Raw genomic sequence first — 22,601 nt, 5'->3', positions numbered from 1 at the left:
CCCCTTTTTTTTTTTTTTTTTTTTTTTTTTTTTAGATTTTAACATTTGAGACCAAGAACCCTACAGAATTAGCAGAACGTTTGCGCTCTGTTTGTGGGAATCAGAGCAATGCCTATGCCCGCCTGCTAGAATACCGACTGAATGCCTTGCGAGGACTGTGGAATGCCCAGCGCCAGCTGGCCTTGGAAGAGCAGCATGAAAGGGAAAGTTCAGGTGACGAAGAAACTTTGGCCCTGCTCAAGCGCCAGGGCTTGTTGCAGCAACCCGAGCAAGCGCCTTTCACATCTCGGATGGGGCTCCTGCTGGTCTTCCCCCTTATTCAGTCCCAGAGTAGAACAGATCCTTCTCTCTGTAACATAACTGCTGAGGTGCTATTGAACTGCCTTCGTGACTGCCAGCCTTTGAGCCTGACCAAGGAGCCCGCTGACTGTCTCAATGGAATTGAAACTTTGCTGTGCTCTTGGCTGGAGGAGACTTCTGACACAGGCCGCCATATTCCACAGAAGCAAAAAGAAAATGCTGCTGCTGCCCTGGTGGCTTTGGCATGTGCCAGGTAAGGAGAACTGAACGTACTTGGTAACCTTGTGACTGCTCCATCCGGGTTGGGTGAGTTATAAGAGGCCAGTGTATTTGATGGAAGTCTTAATGTTTAAAAGTTCCTGGGCTGGGGTTGTGGCTCAGCAGTAGAGCGATTGCCTTGCACATGAGAGACTTGGGTTCGATCCTCAGCACCACATAAAAATAAATAAGTGAAATAAAGGTATTGTGTCCAACTACAACTAAAAAATAATACCAAAAAAAAAAAAAGTTCCTCTTTGATTTCTGTATTGAATTTTACATCCTTTACAGTGATGCTTTCACCAAAACTTGGTACCGGGGGCCTGAGTTGGAACCCAAGTTTTCTCTTCTATGCCATGATAACAGCTTAAATAGCTAAACAACTTAGATTCTGAGAATCAATCCTTCCATATCTATTCATCCTTAAGTTGTTAATGTTCTGTATCACATAGCCACAATGTGATGGGAGGATGGTCACATATTTTGTAGAGCTTTTAATTATTTCATATCTATCTATAAGGAGTACATCAGTGAGTTAGAGGGTTATTTCTCACTGGAATTGCATCATAAGTGTTAACCCAGTACTTGCTTTTATCAATTTAGTTGAAAGATCTCTCAGTATATTATCAAGATTTAAAATGAGCATGGTGCCACAGGGAATCCTTTGGGAGGCTGAGGCAGGAGGATCACGCCAATTTAGAGCACCTGACCAACTCAGGCCCAGATTACATAGGGCCTGATGAGCCATGAAAGGAGTTTGAGCTTTGCTCTTACAATCTGACTGAAGCTAGCAGGTCTTAATTGGTAGTTAGTAATGGTTCTAAATGTTGATGCTGTTGCCCCTCTTTTTGAAACTCACTGTTCCCCAGGGAGGTATCCCTGTTGGTCAGATGAAGAAGTAAAAATTCAGAGGAGTTAGGTGATAAGACTGAGACTGTATGGTGCCAGGTTTCGGAGCCCCTGTACCCTGGCTTCCAACTGGTGCTTTTATACTGTGCTGCCTCCCTGCTTTATACTTCTTTGGTTTTTTGTTCTTTGAACACTAGAGATAGTGAAAGGAACAATTAATAGGAGGCCTCTAGGTCTACTTGCTCCAGTGTTGAGTATCCATTTCTGTTGGGGGGTAGGCATATGATACTTAGCTATCAAAGCCTGGCTAAGAGAAGGAGGCAAGCAAGCTGAAGACTTCCCATCTGATATGGGCAGTCATTTAGTTTGGGAAGTATTCTTGTGGTGATTTATACTCGAGACATGACCAGTTAAGTCTCATGCATCTTAAAAGCACCTTTTTTTATATCCTGCTAATGGTGTTAGACTTCCCAAAGCTTAAAGCCTTGGAAACCAAAAGGAAATTGTCCCATAATGTGTCCTGCAAGGAAAATCGTGATATGCTTAATAGCAGGGGGATGCAGAAGACATACCTCTCAGCACTAAGTGTTAATTATTTGAATGTATTTTAGTCATATTAAATGTGATGAAGTTTAGTGCAAAATGGATGAACTTAACAAAGATATTGAAAAATCAAGCCTGGAAATACTGTTGGACTTTAAATATGACCTCATTGGATGAATCTCTCCTAGACTGTAGAAAGAGGTATGGTGACTAAAACAGTATCCAAGCACGATACCATCAAGTTCTTTGCACTTGGGCCTTGTTTTTTGAATTTGTGTGTTAGAGGAACATTGTTTACCTTTCCAAATGCATGGAGAACATCTTCCTAACTGGCCTGATGCCACTCCCACAGTCAGGTTTTGTATGAGCCAGCAGTGATCAGTGAGAGTCCAGTGTATTTTGTATAGTTTATCTTCTGGTTGGCAGGAGCAGATAAACACTTTATAGAATTAACCATGGGGTTAATGAAACTAATACTCCCTAAATTATCTGGCTTTCGATTTTGGTGATTTTTTTCTTCCTTCCTTTTGTTTTTAGGGGATCATTGAAAACTTTTGTCCACACAGTCCACCTGTTGCAGAAACAGACTGATCTTGGGTCCCTGCCTGTTGCTGACGTACTGTATAGGTAAGTTCTCACATAGGATCCTTATACTCCTTCCAAACAATGCATATTTGTGCATAAAGTCTCGTATGATAAGTATATTGCTAAACTCTTACCAATTAATGATTTATATTTCTGAATAAATATAGAATCAAATTAACTTCTTAAGAATTTTGTTTTCTTCCTTTCTTTGAAAGTATTCTTAAGTACATTATTTTCATTCTTTTTAAATTTTATGTCTTCATAAAAATGCAGTAGCTTTTAATAAATTCTTTATAAATTTGAGATGGTAATGTACTAAAGCATGAAGAAGAAAGTAAAAATCATTCATAATCTCATCACCCAAAGATGACTCACTGCTCCTAAAGTTTCAGTATGTGTGCTTCCTGGCTTGTGCCCTCCATTTCTCTCTGTGCCCTCTATTAGTGTCTCTTTTTTCTCACACAAGTATATGTTTAAAATACATATATTTTACCCACAGATGTAATTTTGTTATAACATTTCCATAAGCATTGCTTTGTATTTTTTCATTTAAAAATATATTAGAATGTCTTTTTAGATGTGTATTTATATAAAACTGTTTTAGTTTCTGCTCTTGGAGGGTGTAGATAGACTGTTATTTTCTTGCTGAAATGGATGGTCTCAGTTTCTTTGCGATTCTCCTTCTCCTCTTATAGACTGTTGCTTTTGGAAGGGGGGCCTGGATCCCCCTCCTGTTTACTTGGGGGCAAACACATAGTCTCATGGGGGTATGAAGACATGCTGCCTGCGCCCGATAGCAACACTGGCTCCAGTTCTGAGAATAAAGGTAATGCAAGATTTTTTTTTGATCCTGTGATTAATATTAAGATGTAAGAAGAATGGTTTTGGATTATTGTTGCAAGTACTTTAGATACAGTTCTGTGTGTTCCTTTATGTTCCTTATAATTAAGAGCTGAAGATTCTTGTACAGTGTGTTTGTTGTTTGATTTATCAGTAAAAGTATAAAAACTGATACTCAATGAGGTAAGAAAGTGGGTAGGTTTTACCACAGCAAGGAAGAGGGATCCTCCAAACACTCCTGCCAAGGCAGCATGAATTACTTAAATTGGTCTCAGGATATTTGACTTTGGACATGGAAGCCTTAAGTTGAAATTTTTGGTCTTGTTGCATGATATATATTTCTTTTATTAACTTATTGTGTCTTCAAGAACCCTCCTGTCCTAAAAGCAAAATGAGAAGGTTCATGGGTGCGTGAATTTTAAGTAACCCCTTTAAATGAAGTAGGCTGCTTTAAACTGTTTTTATACAGTTCCACAGGATTACATTATCTCACCAAAAATGGCAGAAGCTCTCTTAAGTGACCTCCACTTGACTAATGTGCCAGATGAATTAGACCTCTCTTGTCACTTTATATGGAATTTTTTTAAAAAAATGATTACCCACTTTGCTGGTTTGTTATTGTTGAGGAACTAGTAGGTACAGGTCCCAGTTGTCCAGAGTTGTCCAGACCTGAGCCATGGTCCTCCATCCCCAAGCCCATGGGCCCCTGTGTGCACTGCTACTCCCACTGGTAGAACTGCCTGCTTGCCAACAGTCAACCTTGCTCCCAAACTGGTTTGTTGTTGTAATTGGTACTTGTTATTATATCATTAATTATTATAATGATATTATTAGTATTATATCATTATTAAATATTATGTATCTGATAAAATAGGAATTAAAAAAAAACCCATTTAAAAGGTGACTGTTTAGAAAGACTAGACCAAATGAGCCTTGAAAAAATTGATGCCATTAGCTGTAAAGTTGAGAGCCCCTTCTGTCCCCCCAAGTCCCCTTTGTTTCCAACACTCCATGGGGCAGCAGCCTACCTGGGCAGCCCTGAGAGCATGGAGCCCCATCTAACCATACCCACAGGCCACCTTTCAGATCTCAGCCCGGTGCCCTGTGCCTTTTCACAGTCCACTGTGTCTTCTAGAGAGTGCTGAGAGGAAAAGGTAAAGCTTCTGAATGATTAATGACCTTCCCAGAGTTAGTGAGACAAGCAAAAATCCTGCAGCACCTCTGCAGTTCTCGGACAGTATGGGTGCTGGCTTCCATCTGCATTCGGAATGGAAGCCCTGTCCTTATTCTCTCCCTTTACTGGCATCTCCCTAGAAGTAGTTTCTCACCAATGATGATGGAGTAAGCTTATCTGTTTGCTTTTTACTTCCATGTACCTTTGGTTTTGGTAAGAATTGTTTTTCTTAAAATAATTTTTAGAATAATGTTTTTTTTTTTTTTTTCCTCACTGTGTTGCTATGTTATGGCCTTAAATTCCTGAGCTCAAGTGATCTTCTTGCCTCATCTTCTCAAATTAGAATAAGTCTATTTAACTTTTAATATAAAAAAATTCAATATTGACAGAAGTTGAAAGGACGCTGTAATAACCCTATATACTCGTCACAATCTCAAAAAGTGTCAGTTCCCAGACAGTCTCATTCAGTCTGTCTCCTTCAGTTCTACCCCTCATCAGACCCACACTCAAAAGGGGCTGGGCTCTAATCTAATGATGCCTGAATAAATGAAATTCATTAATGTTAGGTTAAAATGTTTAAGGTATGGAATTAAAAAAAAAATGATTACCCACTTTAACTGGTTTGTTATTGTTGAGGAACTAGTAGGTACAAGTCCCAGAGTAGTAGACTGAATTTTAAAAATAATAGCAGATTCAATACTGATTTGAATGGTGTGACATTGAATTTCTTCTAGCTAATATGACCTGTTTCAGGAAGACAAACTCCCCTGAAACATAGTGAATGGAATGATTATGAACATAAACACGGAAATCTTTATCTATAAGCCCAATTTTAAGGCAAATTCTTGGGAATATAATTTAGGAAACCATTTACTGTCACGTAGAGAAACTATTTTAGTTGGGGAAGATAAGCTAAGAGAAAACATAATTACCATTTTTAAAAGGAGAGAGATTATTGGGCTGGGGTTGTGACTCTTTAGTAGAACATTTGCTTAGCACATGTGAGGCATTGGGTTCAATCCTCAGCACCACAAAAAAATAAAGTAAAGGTACTGTGTCCATCTACAAGTTAAAAAAAAAGAGAGATTTTATATATATGTATGATATATACATACATATAAATGCTGGTAACTTTTTTTATTTTTATAGTTGCTGATGGACAGCATACATTTATTATATTTGTTCATTTTTATGTAGTGCTGAGGATCGAACCCAGTGCCTCACACATGCTAGGCAACCACTCTGCCACTGATCTATACCCCTAACCCCCAGAGATTATATTTTTATGCTGTTATTTGTCTCCACAACTAAAATTAGTTGCTGAGACTGGCCTTGAACTTGTAATCCTCCTGCCTCAACCTCCTGAGTTGCTAGGATTATAGGCATGTACCACCCAGAACTGAAATTAGGTTATCCTTGTAGAAAATCCACAGAAGCAGATTTTAGTTCTGCTTACACCATTAGTAAATCAACATAATTTAATATGTCATTTATGGAACCCTGGCTTGGTAGCAGTGAGCAATGTAGGTGTGTTTTTCTGATTTAACCATCGCAGTAACCCTGGAAGTACATATTATTATTCTTATCTAAAAGAAGAAGAAACCGAAGTTCAAAGACATCCAACATCATTTAATGAATGCTCAAGGCTCTTAAGAGTTCATGCCTTTCTTACTATGAATTCATTTGTAAAATTATATTCTTAGTCATTTCAGATTAGAATTAGGAATGTTTAAGCTTGGCTCAGTACTTTTGCTTTTCAAAAGAAAAAACATTTGGCAGGCTGAACCAGGTCCCTCTACTAATAACTATGAGCCCTCTTTCCTGATGTCTTTCCCTTATCTTCCTTGTTCCCACATGTTTTTAGATATTTGATTTTAGGGGTTCAAGCCATCTACCCTGAAAGTTACAGGGTAGCACTTTTTTTGTTTTCTCCTTAAGCAGGAGATTATCTTTCACTCAACTTCCTAATGACTTTTTCATTAGAAAAAGCATGTTTATAATTTCATTAGAAAAAACATCTAATTTACTTGTAAAAAAAAAAACGATTTCAGATGCTGACTTGGGACGCTGTCTCACTGCAGACGGTCTTTACCTGTACACTACTAACTCAGTTGGAAGAGGAGTAAGCAAATTGGGGTCTGGATTACATGGTACTCTAAGGTCAGTTGCATGGAACTTGCTCAATGATTTGGCTGGAACATTTTCCTCTTTTATAAATCTTTGAAGAAGGGCAGGGGGTGTGTCCTGGTTACCCATACACTACTACTAAGTAACAAGTAGAACTAATTCAAATGGTCCTATCTTATTGCCACCTCCCAGTATGTTGTTCTAAAATGCAGTGTACTGTTGACTCTGTAGAGTTTGGTACCCCTAAGGTCGTTGTTTCCAGCCAGAAATTCCTCTGTGATCAGATTTCTATAAGAATATCAGTGATTTCTACATGTTGATAAGTGACATTTTTCTAGTTAAGTCTTTTTGTACTTGAATTTAACATTAGATTAGCAGTGATTTTTCAGTTGGGATATAAGATCTATGAATTCCTGTCAAAAGAAATTGCAGTTTGAAAGCCCCAAGTATATTCAGTGAAGCCTTTTCCCCAACTTTCTCTCCTCTCTATCTCATTGTGGAAAGTTGATATTTGCCATAGTTTGTCAGTTCCAGAGTTAATGTAACGTTCACTCTTTGGCTCTCTTACTTAGTCATTTTTAAAAATTAGGTCAAAAAATGTTCTATGTGCCTAGTGTAGTTCCTTGTAAGGCTCTAGGCACAGCTCGATTGTCCACCATGTCTCTTTCTCTTCCACAGAGGGTTTGTGTACTGCCGGAATGAGGAGCTGGAGCCAGGGTGGGTGGCTTTTGGCAGTGGCAGTCTTCTCCACCGGCCTGTGTCTTTCGATAATAAACCTCACTCCCTGTTCCAGGTCATTGATCAGAACACCCTTCAGGTAAACAGAAAACCATGGCTCTTGGCTTTTGTATTTTGGAGACAGTAAGAGAAGTTCCTGATGTCATTAGAAGTAGCCTCTTTTTAATTGTTATAGTTTGGGCATTTTTGTTTTTTCTTTAATGTCTTTGAACTTTCCCACATGATTTGAATGAATGTGCTCTTTATCTTTCAAAGTCCAACAATAAACTTTTCTTTTTGTGTGTGTGTGCTGAGGATCAAACTCAGGACCTTGCTTATACTAAGCACTTGTGCTACCACTGAGCTATGCCCCTTGCCTCAAACATTAAACTTTTTGTGTGTGTGTGGTGCTTGGGATTGAACCCAGGTCCTTGTGCATGTGAGGCAAGCACTCTACCAACTGAGCTATATTCCCAGCCCTCAAACAATAAACTTTTTAATTGTATTTCTTTTCAATACTGGGGATTAAACCCAGAGTCAGTCTATCACTGAGCCACACCTCCAGCCCTTTCTGTTATGTTTTCTTTATTTATCTTTTTGGTACTGGGGATCTAGCCCTGAGGTGCTTTTCCGCTGCTTACATCCCCAGCCATTTTTATCTTTTATTTTGAGACAGGATCTTGATAAGTTGCTGAGGCTGGCCTTGAACTTGAGTTGCTGGGATTATAGGCGTGCATCACCATGCCCAGCTCACATCACTTTTAGTTTGTCACTCAAGTATGTCTTTCCTAGAGAACAGGGATTGAATCTTTTTCACCATTACCATCTCCAGAGCATAGTAGGTGTTCAATAATTATTGGATAAATAAAATGAACTAATGAATAAATGGATGTGCAGTTGACTTTATTGTTTGTCACTAATGCAAACATATAAGAACATCTCATGTTTATTTGAAACAGAAATGATAAGCCCAGGAGTTAAGCAGATGTTAAATCTCAGAACATATTTTACAATTGAAGCAATGGCAGTTTCCCCTGTGTTTTTGCAAAAACTTTTTGACACTGTCTAAGAAAGCAATACTGTTGTCATGAACTAGATATGTGTACTAGGAGTAATCTGGGAGCACCATAGGCCACTTAGTAGCTGTCAACTTTCTAGACTTCCTGGCACGATAAGTTCAAAGTGTAGTTACAGCAACTAAATGAGTCTTTGTGCTTCAGGTAGAAAGAACAAATTTGGATAAAAGTTCATGGATTGAGGGGTCAGAATTGCCTGGGGAAAACTAGTGACCCTCCCAAAGCAATGGTGTAACTGAAAATTGTTCTTACTTTCTTATGAAGGCATTAACTTTCTCTAATGAGTTTTATTTTGACGTTTTCAGCTTTTTTATTCCTGAATTAAAAAAAAAAGAAAATCTAATCAGCAATTTTCTTGGTTTTCATGTGCTCTCATTTTAAGTGCTAATCTCTGGCATCAAAATAGTGTGTAACTATGTGTTTAATGTAGAATGATGCTGAAACTGAAGAAAGCTTTATATTGGAAACACTTGTTTTCACAGTACACAGGGATGGACATGGTCAATTTATTTGAGGCTCTATGTGCTAAGTTAGGCTCCATCATGGGCTGTCTTTTTTTTTTTTTTTTTTTTCCTCCGTAGTGGGGATTGAACTCAGGGGCACTTAACTATTGAGCCACATCACATCCCCAGCCCTATTTTGTATTTTATTTATTTAGAGACAGGGTCTCATTGAGTTACTTAGTGCCTTGCTTTTGCTGAGGCTTTTGCTGAGGCTTTTGCTGAGACTGGCTTTGAACTCAAGATCTCCTTCCTCAGCCTCCCTAGTTGCTAGGATTATAGGCATGCACCACCGTGCCTGGCATGGACTGTCATTTTTATTTTTAAACTTCATTTCTCCTTTTCCCTTCTCCCTCTTCTGTTTTCCTTTTGACTTCCTCCTGCTGTCTCTTTTTTCCTTTCTCCCAAATTTACTAATTCACTTTAATTAGGCTCTGAATTAGGTGCTTGGGATATAAGATGAACAAGACATTATTCCTATCTTTTAAATACAATTATGGTCTTAAATTTCTTTACTAAGAAATTTCAGGAAGTATTATTTGTCTAAAATTTATTTTTTAGTAAGTGTTAGATAAAACATATGCATAGCAGATTCAGTGTTTTTTAAAAATATGTTTTAGTTGCAGACAGACACAATACCTCTATTTTATTTATTTATTTTTATATGGTGCTGAGGATCAAACCCAGTGCCTCACATATGTTAGGCACTCTACCACTGAGCATATTCCAGCCTGTGTTTTAGTAATTATTTTTCCTACTAAAAAGTAATTTGAATTAGTATCAATAATCTTTTCATCTGTTACATGGTTGTTCATGTTTATTTTATTGCTCATTTTATGAACTTTTTTATTTTTGCCATGTATTTTTCATACATTATTTTATTTTGCCCAGGAAGTCTATTGAATTATCATTTGTGACTTAGTAAGTAGCATTAACAATGGACTGAATTTCTTCCCTTTGGTGTCCAGGTGTGCCAGACAGTGGCCATGCCAGCCAATCACCTCCCTGTTGGCAGTACTATGAGCACCGTGCACCTCTCTTCAGATGGTACCTACTTCTATTGGATCTGGTCTCCTGCCAGTCTGAATGAGAAAACACCAAAGGGACATTCTGTCTTCATGGACATTTTTGAACTTGTGGTAAGTTTAGCTTTCTTATTTTGTGTTTTTTACAGAAACCCCCTTCTATTTTCTTTTTATATTAATGTACAGACGACCTGGGATCCTAGCATACGTACAGTATGTTCAATGTTTCCTTAAAATTAATTTTCCTTTCATGTGTCTTTGAAGGTGTTTTATGTTTGAGGTTAGATGCATAAAAGGCCAAGCTTTCTAAAAGTTTAATCTGGCAGTGACATTCCTGGATGTGCTGACAGTGGGGTGTTTATGGAGAAACCCCATGGGTGGTGGAGTATGGGACTAAACTCAGTAGCAAGCCTGGTTCTGTAGAGAGAAACTGGGAGTGTTCAAGAGTAGAGACAATTATGAGAAGGTGATTCAAGCAGTGTTGTACTCAGGTGATGGGAAGACAGTAGTGGACAAGGTAGGCAGAGTTCTTACTCAAATTAACTAAATTCTGTCTCTGGAATTGGGTGGTTTGGGTGATGGTGGTGGAGAAATTTAAAAATTAACGATAAACAGTAAGCAAATAAGTGAACAAAATAATTTTAGTCAGTGAAAAAAAAGTAGTAGTTAACCTGATAAAGAATGGGGGGTGGGGGTGGGGTGGCAAATGAAGAACATCCAGGAAGACAGGACCATAAGTACAAAGTTCCTGTGGCAGGAGCAAGCATGTTTTCGGAAATCAAGGCAGGCCAGGGTAGCTGGAATACAGAGAAGCTTGAATGAGAAGAACTTGGGCACCCAGGGTCTAGATCTGCACTGTTCAATGCAGAAGCCACCAGCTGTACATGGCTATCTAAATTTCAATTAATCAAAATTAAGTAGAATGAAAATTTAGCTTGCTCAGTTACATTAGCTACATTTCAAGCTCTCACTGTGGCTAGTGGCTGCTGTGTTGAACAGGAAAGACAGAGAACATTCCCATCATTGAAGAAAGTTTTCTTGTATGAGCTTGTGTAGATAGTATTTGTAGGCATTTACCAAAGAGAAAATTACCCTAAACTCTGTCTGTGATAAAACTTATTTCATGATGTGATTTAGAACCCCCTTCTGGAAAGAGATTAGTATTCCTGAAGTGGGGAGAATGTGATAGCAATTGTCTAGTAAACCTTGAAGGTTCCAAGCCTGTTCTGTTCCCACCAGTTGACCATCAGTCAGGAGTCCAGTAGCCCTTAACAATACATTCTCTTTCTTTGTTTTCTAGTCTCACAGTTTTCTTTCTCCCTCTCCCTCTTTCTCTGCCTCCCTCCCCACCTCCCTCTTCCTCCCCTCTCCTCCTCCCAAGCATATTATAAACTGGTATCCTAAGGAAGCCATGACCACAGTGTTCTCTGAAATAGCCCCATCAGAGTGCTCTCTGAGTAGGTCTGTTAGCGAGTGTACTGTTGGAATATACCTTCAAAAGTGTAAGAAAACTTTTCCTGTTTATTTCTTCCTAAACAGGCTCATCAGCTGTTTCAAGAGTTTAGATCTTTATTTGAGGAATAATGGGAACATTGAAACCCCTTCCTCCCTGATATGCTTTTGTCAAATTAAAAGAAGAAATATCAGAGAAACCCAAGTGCAAGGTTTCAAACATCAGCCTCTCACATACTGAAAGGAGCTTCCTTTGCTCCACCTCCCCCAGCCCCCAGCATGTGTCACAGTTGTCACTTTCATGGGTTTTTAATTCTTCTCCTGGTTACCTTCATGTCTCTAAGTGAAATGCTTGTGTTGCTGTTTCTTTATTTATGAATTCCAGATTTTGTCGATTTTTTTTCTGTGATGATGATTTGGCTGAATTTCCCCTTTCTTTTATTATTCCCAATGTGCTTATTTCATGCATTTTAGTTCTTCCTTTGGCTATCCTTGTGATTTACAGTTAAACCTTTCCTTCATGTTCATTAGCTCTAGGCACTCTTTCTTGTCCCCACTTTAGAAGATGTAGAGCGTGATGACCCTTGCCACATTTTGGTGTGGGGAATGTCAAGACTAGAAGAATATATGTTCAGGGGTGCCAGGAGGAAGATAGATGGTTTATGCCCACTCCTCCTTAGAGTGTCACAGGAGTTAGAGGCATCAGATGTGGCACAGAGCTGTTGGGAGACCAGGATTCTAGACTGAAAGTTGACACAGGTCCTGTCCGCCCACTTCTTGACACACACATTTGCGCTCAGATGCTTGCTGCCCAGGCAGAAGACTAGACATTTATTTTCTGAAGAAACTAAATGACCCTGGGGAAAAAAAGATCTCTATGTACAGACATTGGAATTGCAAAGAGTTGCTTCTGTGGTCAGTCACCCACTGGTGATGTGTTTTACCATGTAAGCTTCAACCATGTCCATAGAATTCCTGACTAGTGCTTAACTGTTAAGAAAAAAGAGTAGACAAAACCCAAACCCAAAACTTTGGAGAGGTAGTGTGTGGAAGGGAGAGTAGTAAATAAAAAAAAGTTTGGCAAATAATTATTGGAGCTGGGGAGGGCACATAGGGAACGCATGCTGCTACCATTCTCTTTTTGTGTACATTTAGATCTTTCCTTATTGAAAATTAAAAAACAGAGCAAATAACTAAGGATCATGAGACGAATGAGAAAAGCCTCCAATATGAAAACTTTAAAAGAAGTAGAAGGGATGGAGAAAAGCTTCATCAACACTGACTACTTTGTGAGATACGAGAAGATATTGTACTCATAAAACAGAAGAGAGCTGGGCACGATAGTGCATATCTGTAATCCCAGCTGCTCAGGAGACTGAGACAGAGGGATGGCAGGTTCTAGGTCAGCCGCAGCAACTTTACAAGGCCCTGCTTAGAATAAAAATATAAAAGTAGAAAAGGGCTGGGGATATAGCTCAGTGGTAGAGCACTAATGGCTTCAATCTCTAGTACTGCAAAAAATAAAAATAATAAATAATATAGAATGTCATTAAAAAAAAAAACTATCAGAGAATGAGGGAGAGCCCCTAGAAATTAAAACTACGATTATCCAAAATTAAAAATTCATAAGAGTTAGCATTATCCTCCCAGAAGATAGGATACATAAAGAACAATAAATATGAGAGAAAAAATAAAAGACATAATGGAGTGATCCATCCATTGTCTTCTTAATAGGAATTCCAAAGAGAACAAAGAAAATAAAAAAGATTCCATGATCAAGAAATAATAAAAGAGAAATTTCAGACTAAATGATGCTGCTGTCTTGGCTAAAAAGGAATAGGATCTGGCACAGGAATAGAAAATGCCCACATCACGAACATCCTCTGAAATGTTAGATTACCAAGGATAAAGAGAGGATTCTAAAGCTTCCAGAAATTAAAAAAAAAAAAATCACATACAAATTATGAATTAGAAAAGCACCAAGCTATTCAATAGCATTTATTCCTGGTTGCAAAAATGGAGAAGCATTTTCAAAACTCTGAGGGAAATTTATTTTCAACCCAGAAGTCAGTATTCAACCAAAATATTAATCAATTGTGAAGACAACATAAAGATATTTTTAGACATGTAGTTATATAATCAAAAGCTCATACCTGCCCTAGAGGAAATGGAACAACTAAAATAAGCCCTGCCCGCAGTGTGAAATAAGAAGTTGGGGAGGAAGGAGCTTGCTGTAGGTTAAAAGAAGAACCTTTGAATCATTTTTCGAGTCTGAATCAAACAAACTAACTGTAAAAACTTAAAACTGTAAAAAACTGTAAAAACCAACTAAAAAGAACTTTTGGAGACCATTTGAAATTTGAATTTAAAAGTATTAGTAATATTAGATGAAACCAGAGGATTAGTCTTAATTTATTTTTTAAGGAAATTAGTTTATTTTAAATAATTTAAGTAAATTAACATTGTGGTTACATTTTAAAAGTGTATATTTTTAGAGATGTTTCGTGAAGTATTTGGAAGTAGAACCACACTTTAAAATATTTGAGCAAAAAGAGGGTAGGCAAAACAGATATGGTAATATCTGCAATAGTTGAATTTGTATGATGACATATGGACATATATTATCCTTTTTTCTCTTTTTTTCATATGTTTGAGATTTTTCATTGTTTATTTATTTATTTATTTTTTTATGGCCATGGTAGATTTGCACACCTGCAATCTCAGCAACTTTGGAGGTTAGTGCAGGAGGATCTCAAGATCCAGGCCAGCCTGGGCAACTTAGCGAGACCCTGTCTCAAAATGTAAAAAATAAAATAATTAAAATAATTTTAAGTCATCAGTGGCCACTAATTTAGCAGCTTTCCTAAAATGCCACCTTGGGAGCTGAACATAGGTATCTAGCATACTGCCTCTGATACTTTCACAGAATGGAACGCAGTGTAGTCATTAAAAAGTATGAGGCATAGAGTGAAACAGATTAATTTTTAAGTTATATTGTTTAGTACAATAAGCTAGATTCAGAACCTGCTATGGGAGAAGAAAGGTAGGGGGTGGGTTTGGTTTTCTTTTCTTCTCAACTGTGCTCCTGAGTTTACACCTTTTCTTTCTCAGTGGATCAGCATTCCCCAGGCATACTGATGCACAGAAACAGCTCTCTCCACCATACCCACCCTTTACATACAGCAAAACTTTGGAATGGGTTTATTATTACCCTTTTATCTTATCTACCTGCATTCTTTCTTGAACCTCTGCAGTCAGTCTCTTATCCTCATCACACCACTGAACAGCTCTTACCAGGTTCCAGTGACTTCCACATTGCTAACTTCAGTGGTCAACTCAGCCTTCTTTTTACTTGGTCTTTTAGCAGTATTTAATAGGGTTGATCTCTCCTTCCCAATCCTGTTTTCACCTGGCTTGTGGCCACCATAGCATTCTAATTCATTGATTATTCTTTCTGAGCCTCGCCGGCCCCACTCTTAACAATCATGAGCACCAGGACTTATTTCCAGGACACCTTCCATCTGCTTCTTTGCTCTTCCTCTTCAGTTGATTTCATCTTATTTTGTCTCCAGAAGCACCTCCACCTGCTGAGGATGCTCAAAATTGCTTCTTAGCCAAAACCTGTCCCTGAAAAACTATGTGCACATTAATGTGGGTGTTTGTATGTGCACAAAATAGTAGAATTTACAGATGAAGGTCTGATAGTCCCCTGAAGCTAAATATCCACCAATTAAACTCCTGATTTTAATCCCAGACCTGCTCCTCTTCCTTTCCCTTTTCAGTTAACAGCAGATGTGCCCTTCCAGTGCTGGCCACTATCATTTGATATTGCTCTTTTTTTTTTTTTTTTAAATGGACACAATATCTTTATTTGTTTATTTTTTTATGTGGTACTGGAGATCGAACCCATGATCTCACACGTGAGAGGCAATCTCTCAACCACTGAGTAACACCCCAGCCTGGTATTACTCTTGATTTGCCAAAAAAAAATATATATATATGGTGGGAGATTAAAGAGGGGAGAGTAAAATTCATTGTGGTGAGGTTTTTTGGCGGGGGGCACTGAGGATTGAACTCAGGGTACTCGACCATTGAGCCTCATCCCCAGCCCTATTTTGTATTTTATTTAGAGACAAGATCTCACTGAGTTGCTCAGGCCTCGCTTTTGCTGAGGCTGGCTTTGAACTCACGATCCTCCTGTCTCAGCCTCCTGAGTCTCTGGGATTACAGGTGTATGCCACTGTGCCCAGCTGTGGCAAGGTTTTAATGGAGGTAGAGGACTTGATCTAATGATCACAGGAGCAGGTGTAGAGAAGGAATTTGTCCCCTGAGGAGAAAATCTGAATAGGTTGGTGGTGAGAGCCCATGTTAGAAATTTGGTTAGCTGGTCTGTACCTTCAGGTTGCAGCATCTGTGATTGGTAGCTTGTTAGTTTTATTTGGTTTTGCAGAGAATTACCTCTTTCCCACAGTGACAAACTCACAGTAGCCTGATTGTTTTCTTCTCTCTTGGAACCTTGTAACTGCAGTTGACTTCCAAAGGTGACAAGCAGGACAGATGCTGCTGCTTTGAGCTGGTATAGGGAAGTTGTGACCATCTTTCTTGTTTCCTCATTGGATATTCAAATCCCCTCCACAACCTCCTCACAGTTTTTTTTCCCTCTGGCATCTTTAGTTTGTGGAGGGCTTGTGATCCTAGCCCACTGTATACAAATGGACATTTTCATTTAACCTTACTCCCATGAGTCCTGGGCATGCCCTTCAGTAGCCACCTCTGAATCTGTTCATTCATACCTCTTCAACATTATGGATGAATGGTATGAATGAGGAGGGCCTTCTTCGTGCCAGGTAGTATCATGGGAGCTGGGAACATAGTGTTCTGAAGCTTATATTCCAGTAGAGGAAATAGGCATCCACTTTCAAGCAGTGATAAGTATAATGAGGAAGATGGAGTAGAGTGAGGTAACAGAAAAATGATTTTTTGGGGAGGTGGGCTATTTTAGGTAATGGGCAGGGGGGCCTGTCTTAAAGAGGTGATATCTGACCTAAGACCTGAATAGAAATCAAGGCATGAGGCATGTGAGACCAGGCAGAGGAGCATTATAGACAGAAGAAATGGCTTGTGCAGCCACCCTGAGGCAGGGATGTGCTTGGCCTGTTGAGGGTGGGACAGCAGGAAGAGCTTTGTGGCTCAAGCAGAGGGAAGAGAGAGTGAGTCGAGCAATGGATGATACAGTGGGAGGAGCAGCCAGGCCCTTTGCTTATAGGACCTGACAGTTATTTGGATTTTATTCCAGGGAGATGAGAAGCTCTTGGACAAGAGTTTTGAGCAGAAAGGCGATAGGATTTTGTTTTAAAGGTTTATTGTAGGTGTTGGGTCAAGAATAGTCAAAAGCCATATATAAAGACTCTTAGAAGCAAAATGACCATAGAAGAGACCAAAAAGATGAACCAAATGTATATAATGTATAGATTGTTCTAATTGTTTTATTTGGATCTAATTTATGGACTCAAAATTAGGTCATGTTAAGAAGTATTGTTAACTTTGTTAGGTGTGATTACATTGTAGTCATTTAAGAAAATATATTTTATAGGAATACATATTGAACATGTAAGGGTGAAATAACATGATGTTTGGGATATATGAAGAAAATATGGTATTTTTCAACTCATATCCAGATGATGTATAAATGTATTTTTAAAAAAATTATTGTATTTATTTTTGTATTGTGAAAAATTTCATAATGAAACATTTTTTAAAAGAATACAGCATAAATAGGGGGCAAGAATGGGATCAGTAGGAGGCTACTGCAGGGGACCAGGTAGAGAGCACATTGTTAGGGTGAAGTCGTGTTGGGGGACATAAAGGGAAGAGATTCAGAATGTATTCTTTATATATATATATTTACCTTTATTTTATTTGTTATTTCTATGTGGTGCTGAGAATTGAACCCAGTGCCTCACATATGCTAGGCAAGCGCTCCACCACTGAGCCACAACCCCAGCCCAGGATGTCTTCTTTTTAGAAGTTGGTGACGCATCCTTTTATTGATCCCAATAATAACATGCGGTATCCAAAGCTATCTTTGGTTTCTTTAAATGCTGGAACTTAAAACATTTACTGCCTATCCCTAAATAGAATAATGGGCCTTTTTTTTTTTTTTTTTTTTTTGGTGACACTGGGATTTAAACCCAGAGTGCTCTACCACTGAGCCACATCTCCAGCCCTTTTTATTTTTGAGACAGAATTTCACTAAGTTGCTGAGAGTGTTCATGGACATGGGATCCTCCTTCCTTAATCTCCCAAGTAGCTGAGATTATAGCTGAGAGCCACCATTGCAGGCTTATTTTCTTACTTATGATCTCGATCTCTTTCTCCCTCCCGCCCCCCTCCTTGAGATTTCCAAGAGAGACCATATGTTAACTTTGTAATTAGGGGGAAAAACCGTATTTTTGGACACCTGAACAAGCTAATGTGATAGTGGATGGGAAAGGGGAGCTACTCTAATTTGGGTTACTGGTGAGGACTTTCCAAGGAAGGACACTTGAACCCAGACCTAAGCTATGAGAAGCAGCCACTGATACACAGGGTAGCCAGCCATTCCAGTTTGCTTGGGATTGAGGGATCTGTGGGGCATGGACCCCTCAGTGCTCAAACTAGGATAGTCTTGGCCAACTGAAGTGGCAGGTAGTGCACAGCAAGTAACAGGGCCTAGAGTCAGCGGGCAGAGGACAGGGCCATGTAGTGAGAAAGGTTGATTGAGGCAGCTGAAGAGGGAGCCAGATTGAAGCAGGAGACTGGTTGCGGGTCTGGTCCAGTCATCCAGCTCGAGATGATAGTGGCTTGAACCCATGTGGTTGCCAGCATGGCAGCCTCCTGTCACTCCCAGCACTGTGCTGCTCCTCACCCCACTCAACTCTCTCCCTCCTTCCTAAACCAGTGCTTGTTAGCCTCTGAGGAGCTGCTCTGCTAAAGTAGAGGTTCCCAGCAATTGGCCATGTGTGCAGCAAACCCCAATCCTCCTTGCTTCTCAAAGGTGCTTTATCAGTTTTTTTTTTCAATTTTTTGAGTTGTTGTATTTTTTATACCGTTTTTATATCTTTATTACTTGTTTATATGAGGAACTAACCCAGTGCCTCACACGTGCTAGGCAAGTGCTCTGCCACTGAGCTACAGCCTCAGCCCTCAGTCTTTCTTTTCAATATTCTCAAAGTACTGAAATACAACAATGCAGTTTTTTTTTTTTTTTTTAAGTTATCCATTGATTTTCTCATAGGGCCAGATGGGTAATGTTTTTGAATGCCAAGCTTAAAGTGATTGATTTTTATCTTGGCTGTCTTTGCAGGGTTATATTTAGAGTTGTGCAACATAAATAGACTTAAGACCACTAAACGTTGATCCAGCAGGAGGGCAGGGGTAAAGCAATGCAGCAAGAAGTAGGTATGTTACATTTTAGGTGACAAGGGGTTATTCAAGTAGGAATGTCAATGAGGAGTGTTGGGGGAAATTTAAAAGGTGGGGCTAGATCTTTGTGGCAAGGATGGATCTGTAGATAAAATGCCGGAGTTGCCCCAGAAAGGTAGGTTGAGTTAGAGAGAGCCTCGATTCGATTATTCAGTGTTTTTTTGAAGGTTTCCTAAGTACTGGGAACCTTATGGGGACCAGGCAGAGGCAGGATCTCTGCTTTCAGGCAGCAAGCATGCAGTCAGGGCAAGAGAAGGGCTATCAGTGAACGAGCCAATGAGCAAAATGGTTCCATAGACTGGTAAGAGCTGTGCCAAAATAAAGCAGTGTGATGTGATCTGGCTTGGGGGATGGAGGAGGTTCTCTTTCAGACTGGCAATAAAGGAAGGCCTTTTTGAGTAGGTGACATTCTACCCGAGTCCTGAATGATAGGAAAGAGCCAGCCACAGAAAGGTCTAGGGATAGTGTCCAGATGAGGGTCTGAGGACTAGAGGCTAGGGCTGACCCTGGACAAGCACCACTTCAGCAAGCTGAGATATGGAAGCAGCAGGGAAGCAAGAGAGGAGGGCCGGCGCACCCTGGGCTGGCTCCATATGGTAGCACAGTTAGTGCCTTACTGTAGCTGAGTGCTCATGGGTGAAGAAACAAACCAGGATCGTGTTCTACCACCATGACTAGGGACAGAGAATCCCAAGAGGGCTGGCCACGCTCAGTCTGCAAGGAAGTCCAGAAGAAGGTGGATGGTTCTGGTTTTAAGTTTCTGGTGGGCTATCAAAATGTCTGCTCCTTCGAGGGTGCTGAGCTCAGACAAATAGGAAGCAGAGGGTAAGGAAGCAGGCAGCGTTTTCCCACTCTCTAAGAAGTCCTCGTGAGCGCTTCATCACTGTATGTATCGCTGCCTTGGGCGCCTCCAGCTTCTCTGCTACCAACTTTCCCTTGCATTCCTGCTTCACTTTCTGTTGGCTTCTGAAGACTTCCATTTCCTCCTGTCTCCTCAGCCCACCACCGCAGGCCAGTCTTGCCTACCTTCAGAGGTGGGGCCTGTTTCTCCCCAGATCCAGGAGTCTCAGTCTAGAGCGGGCAGTGGATATATTTGAGATATCTGACAAGGAATGTAAGTGGTATTTTAAGGGAATACCAAGGTCTTGTGTAAGATCTCAGAGACCTGTGAATATTTAAAAAGAAAGAGAAGAAAGTTTGTAGAGAAGGGGACACTGATGAGGAAGAGGAGGAGGGGAGTGCAGAAGTGGAAGGTCAGCCTCGAAGAATGAGTGAGCTGCATCTAAAGATTCTTGGGTTGGAAGAGAAATGAGAAGGAAGAGATATTGGAAGTGGTCAGGGTCTTTTTATCAAGAAGGAAAGCCAGGGAAAAAGAAAAAGTGAGAGCCGGGTGGTCTGCTGGAAGTCAAGCTCCAGATTGGTGAAGGGATTTTGGCATCATAATTCCAGAGATTTTCCTGGGGAATAATCAGTTGATGAATGAAAGAACTGCTGGGTTCAGTGGTGGTGAAGTGGGGTATGTTCCCAGCAAAGTCTGCCTCCCTCCTGGTGGCTCTGCCAGCACCCGAGCAGCTGGGGCCAATGGGAACCACTGCTGGTGGAGAATTTGGATGTTAGCCACCAACTGTATTTCAAGAAGGCATTAACCTCATAGCTCCCCTTAGCAGTAAATCAAAGGCTGATTTGTTTTCCTCTCATCTTACTTGTACCTGTCAGAGGCTCATGATTAGTGAGTGTTGCCTATAGAATTGAGTAAAAGGAATTTTAATCAACAACTTTTCCTAGAATTTAAACTTGGCTCATTACATTTTGAATATAGGCCATGATGAAAAATGAGAGCACTCAGACTTAACATAGCCTTCCTTTTGTTGGCAGTAATTTCTGTGGAGGTCTTAAATTTTGAGGGGTAAGTGTACTCAGATGCAGATTTTGCAATGTTTTTAAGCAACGAGGTCACAATAATATCAAGTAATAATTTTTTAACTAAATGGAAACAGATATTATTTCAGGATCTTGTTTTCTTTAAATATCAGGTTGAAAATGGTGTATTTGTAGCCAACCCACTTCAGGAACGCACAATTCTAATGCGAAAAGAGGGTGAGTCTGCCAAAAGCATTAATGAGATGCTTCTGAGTAGACTTTCTCGGTATAGAGCTTCCCCATCAGCGACCCTTGCAGCCCTGACCGGCTCCACCATCTCCAACACGCTGAAAGAGGATCAAGCAGGTAGGTGGCCCTGCCATTTCAGGCCTGTTTCTTGGGATGGTTCCATTCAGCAACTTTTTATTGAGCACTTACTCTGTGCCATCCGAAGTGCTTTACTTTGCAGAGTTCATCTTATATGCTCTTCTCCTCATTGTCCAGTTTCATTCCAGGTTAACTCCTGTTGTGGGTTGTGGACATGAATTCATATGAATCTGAAATAACTCAAAACAGTCTAGCTTTACCTGTGAATATCTTACCATCATTACTGTTGGCATACATTAATTGATTTCATGTTTAGTGTATGATTCATGAATGTGAAAGATGATGTTTAGCATTATGTTCACTAAATTCAATCTTGAGCAGGCAAGAGATATACTGTCTACAATGGAGATTTTGTTATTTAGAATTTATCATTTAATTTTTATCATTTAATATTTTAAGATAGATGATATATTTACAAAGTCTGAAGGTCAAAACAATGTGGTAACCTAACACCTATTAACATGTTAATAAGAATGTGTTTTATTAAAAACATCTTGGTGAAAATGTTAAACCCACATGCACAGAAGTCTTATTCCCACTGAGGTAATCTGTTCTGTGCTTTTCCCCTCTAGTTAACTATAGTTATCAAATTTTATTTGCATTTCCAGGGTTTCTTAATGCAAATGCAATTAAAGCCAAATTTATGTTTTCTTTTTTCACCTTTTTAAAAATAAAAGGTATCATATTATAAACACTGTCTATTCCTTGAAGGCAGGAATTCCTAATTAGGATAAGCCTTTAATGGGTTCATAAACATGGTCTTCCAGTTTTAAATAACATTTCATATATGTCCATCATAACTTTCATCTGATTTTCAACACCCCCCAAAAAGTTAAGAACAATTATTCTAAGAAAGTTAACAGCTTATATATCAACTGCCTTGGTTTATGACAAATCATGAAGTGCAGTAAAAGATAAATTTAGAAAAAGATGCCATATATAGAAAAATGTATCTTAATATGAACTTGTTGCAGTTTTATGCTTTAGTCTTTTTAGCGTTTGAAACACTAGGAAATAAAAATATTTATGGTTCATTCATTAAAGACTATTAAATAAATCCTTATTAGTTTTTATTAGAATTTAAGGCTGTTATTGTATTGCCTCAGGCCTTGCTTATACTAAACATAATTGAGAAAGTATTAATAGTTATAACTTGAATGAGTGTGTGATTTGAGTTCAGGAAATACTTTCATAGGGCAGTTCTTTTTCACCTATGTAAATATTTTCATGACAGGATGAATGAAGTGTTTTATTTTCCTCCACATTTTTTATTGGTACATTATAGTTGTACTTTATGGTGGGATTTGTTGTTATATATCAACACATGCACACAACATAACAATATAGTTTGGCCAATACCCTCCCTGGCACTTCCCCTTCCTTCCCCTCTTCTCTTCTCCTCATCCCCTTCCTCTATGCTGTTGGTCTCCCTTTGCTTTTCATG

The 22,601-nt window shown here is 39.3% G+C and overlaps 1 protein-coding gene across 1 annotated transcript in view; it reads left to right on the top strand.

Annotated features, from left to right (window-relative positions):
* The window catches only part of Hectd4 (HECT domain E3 ubiquitin protein ligase 4), a 176,344-nt gene that overhangs the window by 51,431 nt on the left and 102,312 nt on the right, over positions 1–22,601 (top strand). Inside the window, exons 3-9 of the mRNA XM_015505175.2 lie at positions 36–553; positions 2,488–2,577; positions 3,231–3,361; positions 6,601–6,709; positions 7,355–7,493; positions 9,938–10,108; positions 20,944–21,136. Coding sequence (XP_015360661.2) covers positions 36–553; positions 2,488–2,577; positions 3,231–3,361; positions 6,601–6,709; positions 7,355–7,493; positions 9,938–10,108; positions 20,944–21,136 — 1,351 coding nt within the window. The remainder of the gene's footprint in view (positions 1–35; positions 554–2,487; positions 2,578–3,230; positions 3,362–6,600; positions 6,710–7,354; positions 7,494–9,937; positions 10,109–20,943; positions 21,137–22,601) is intronic.

This window comes from Marmota marmota, unplaced genomic scaffold (assembly GCF_001458135.2).
Source record: "Marmota marmota marmota unplaced genomic scaffold, marMar, whole genome shotgun sequence".
NCBI classification, from domain to species: domain Eukaryota; kingdom Metazoa; phylum Chordata; class Mammalia; order Rodentia; family Sciuridae; genus Marmota; species Marmota marmota.
The sequence above is the reverse complement of the archived record's forward strand: the minus strand, read 5'-3'. Positions and strand labels throughout refer to the sequence as shown.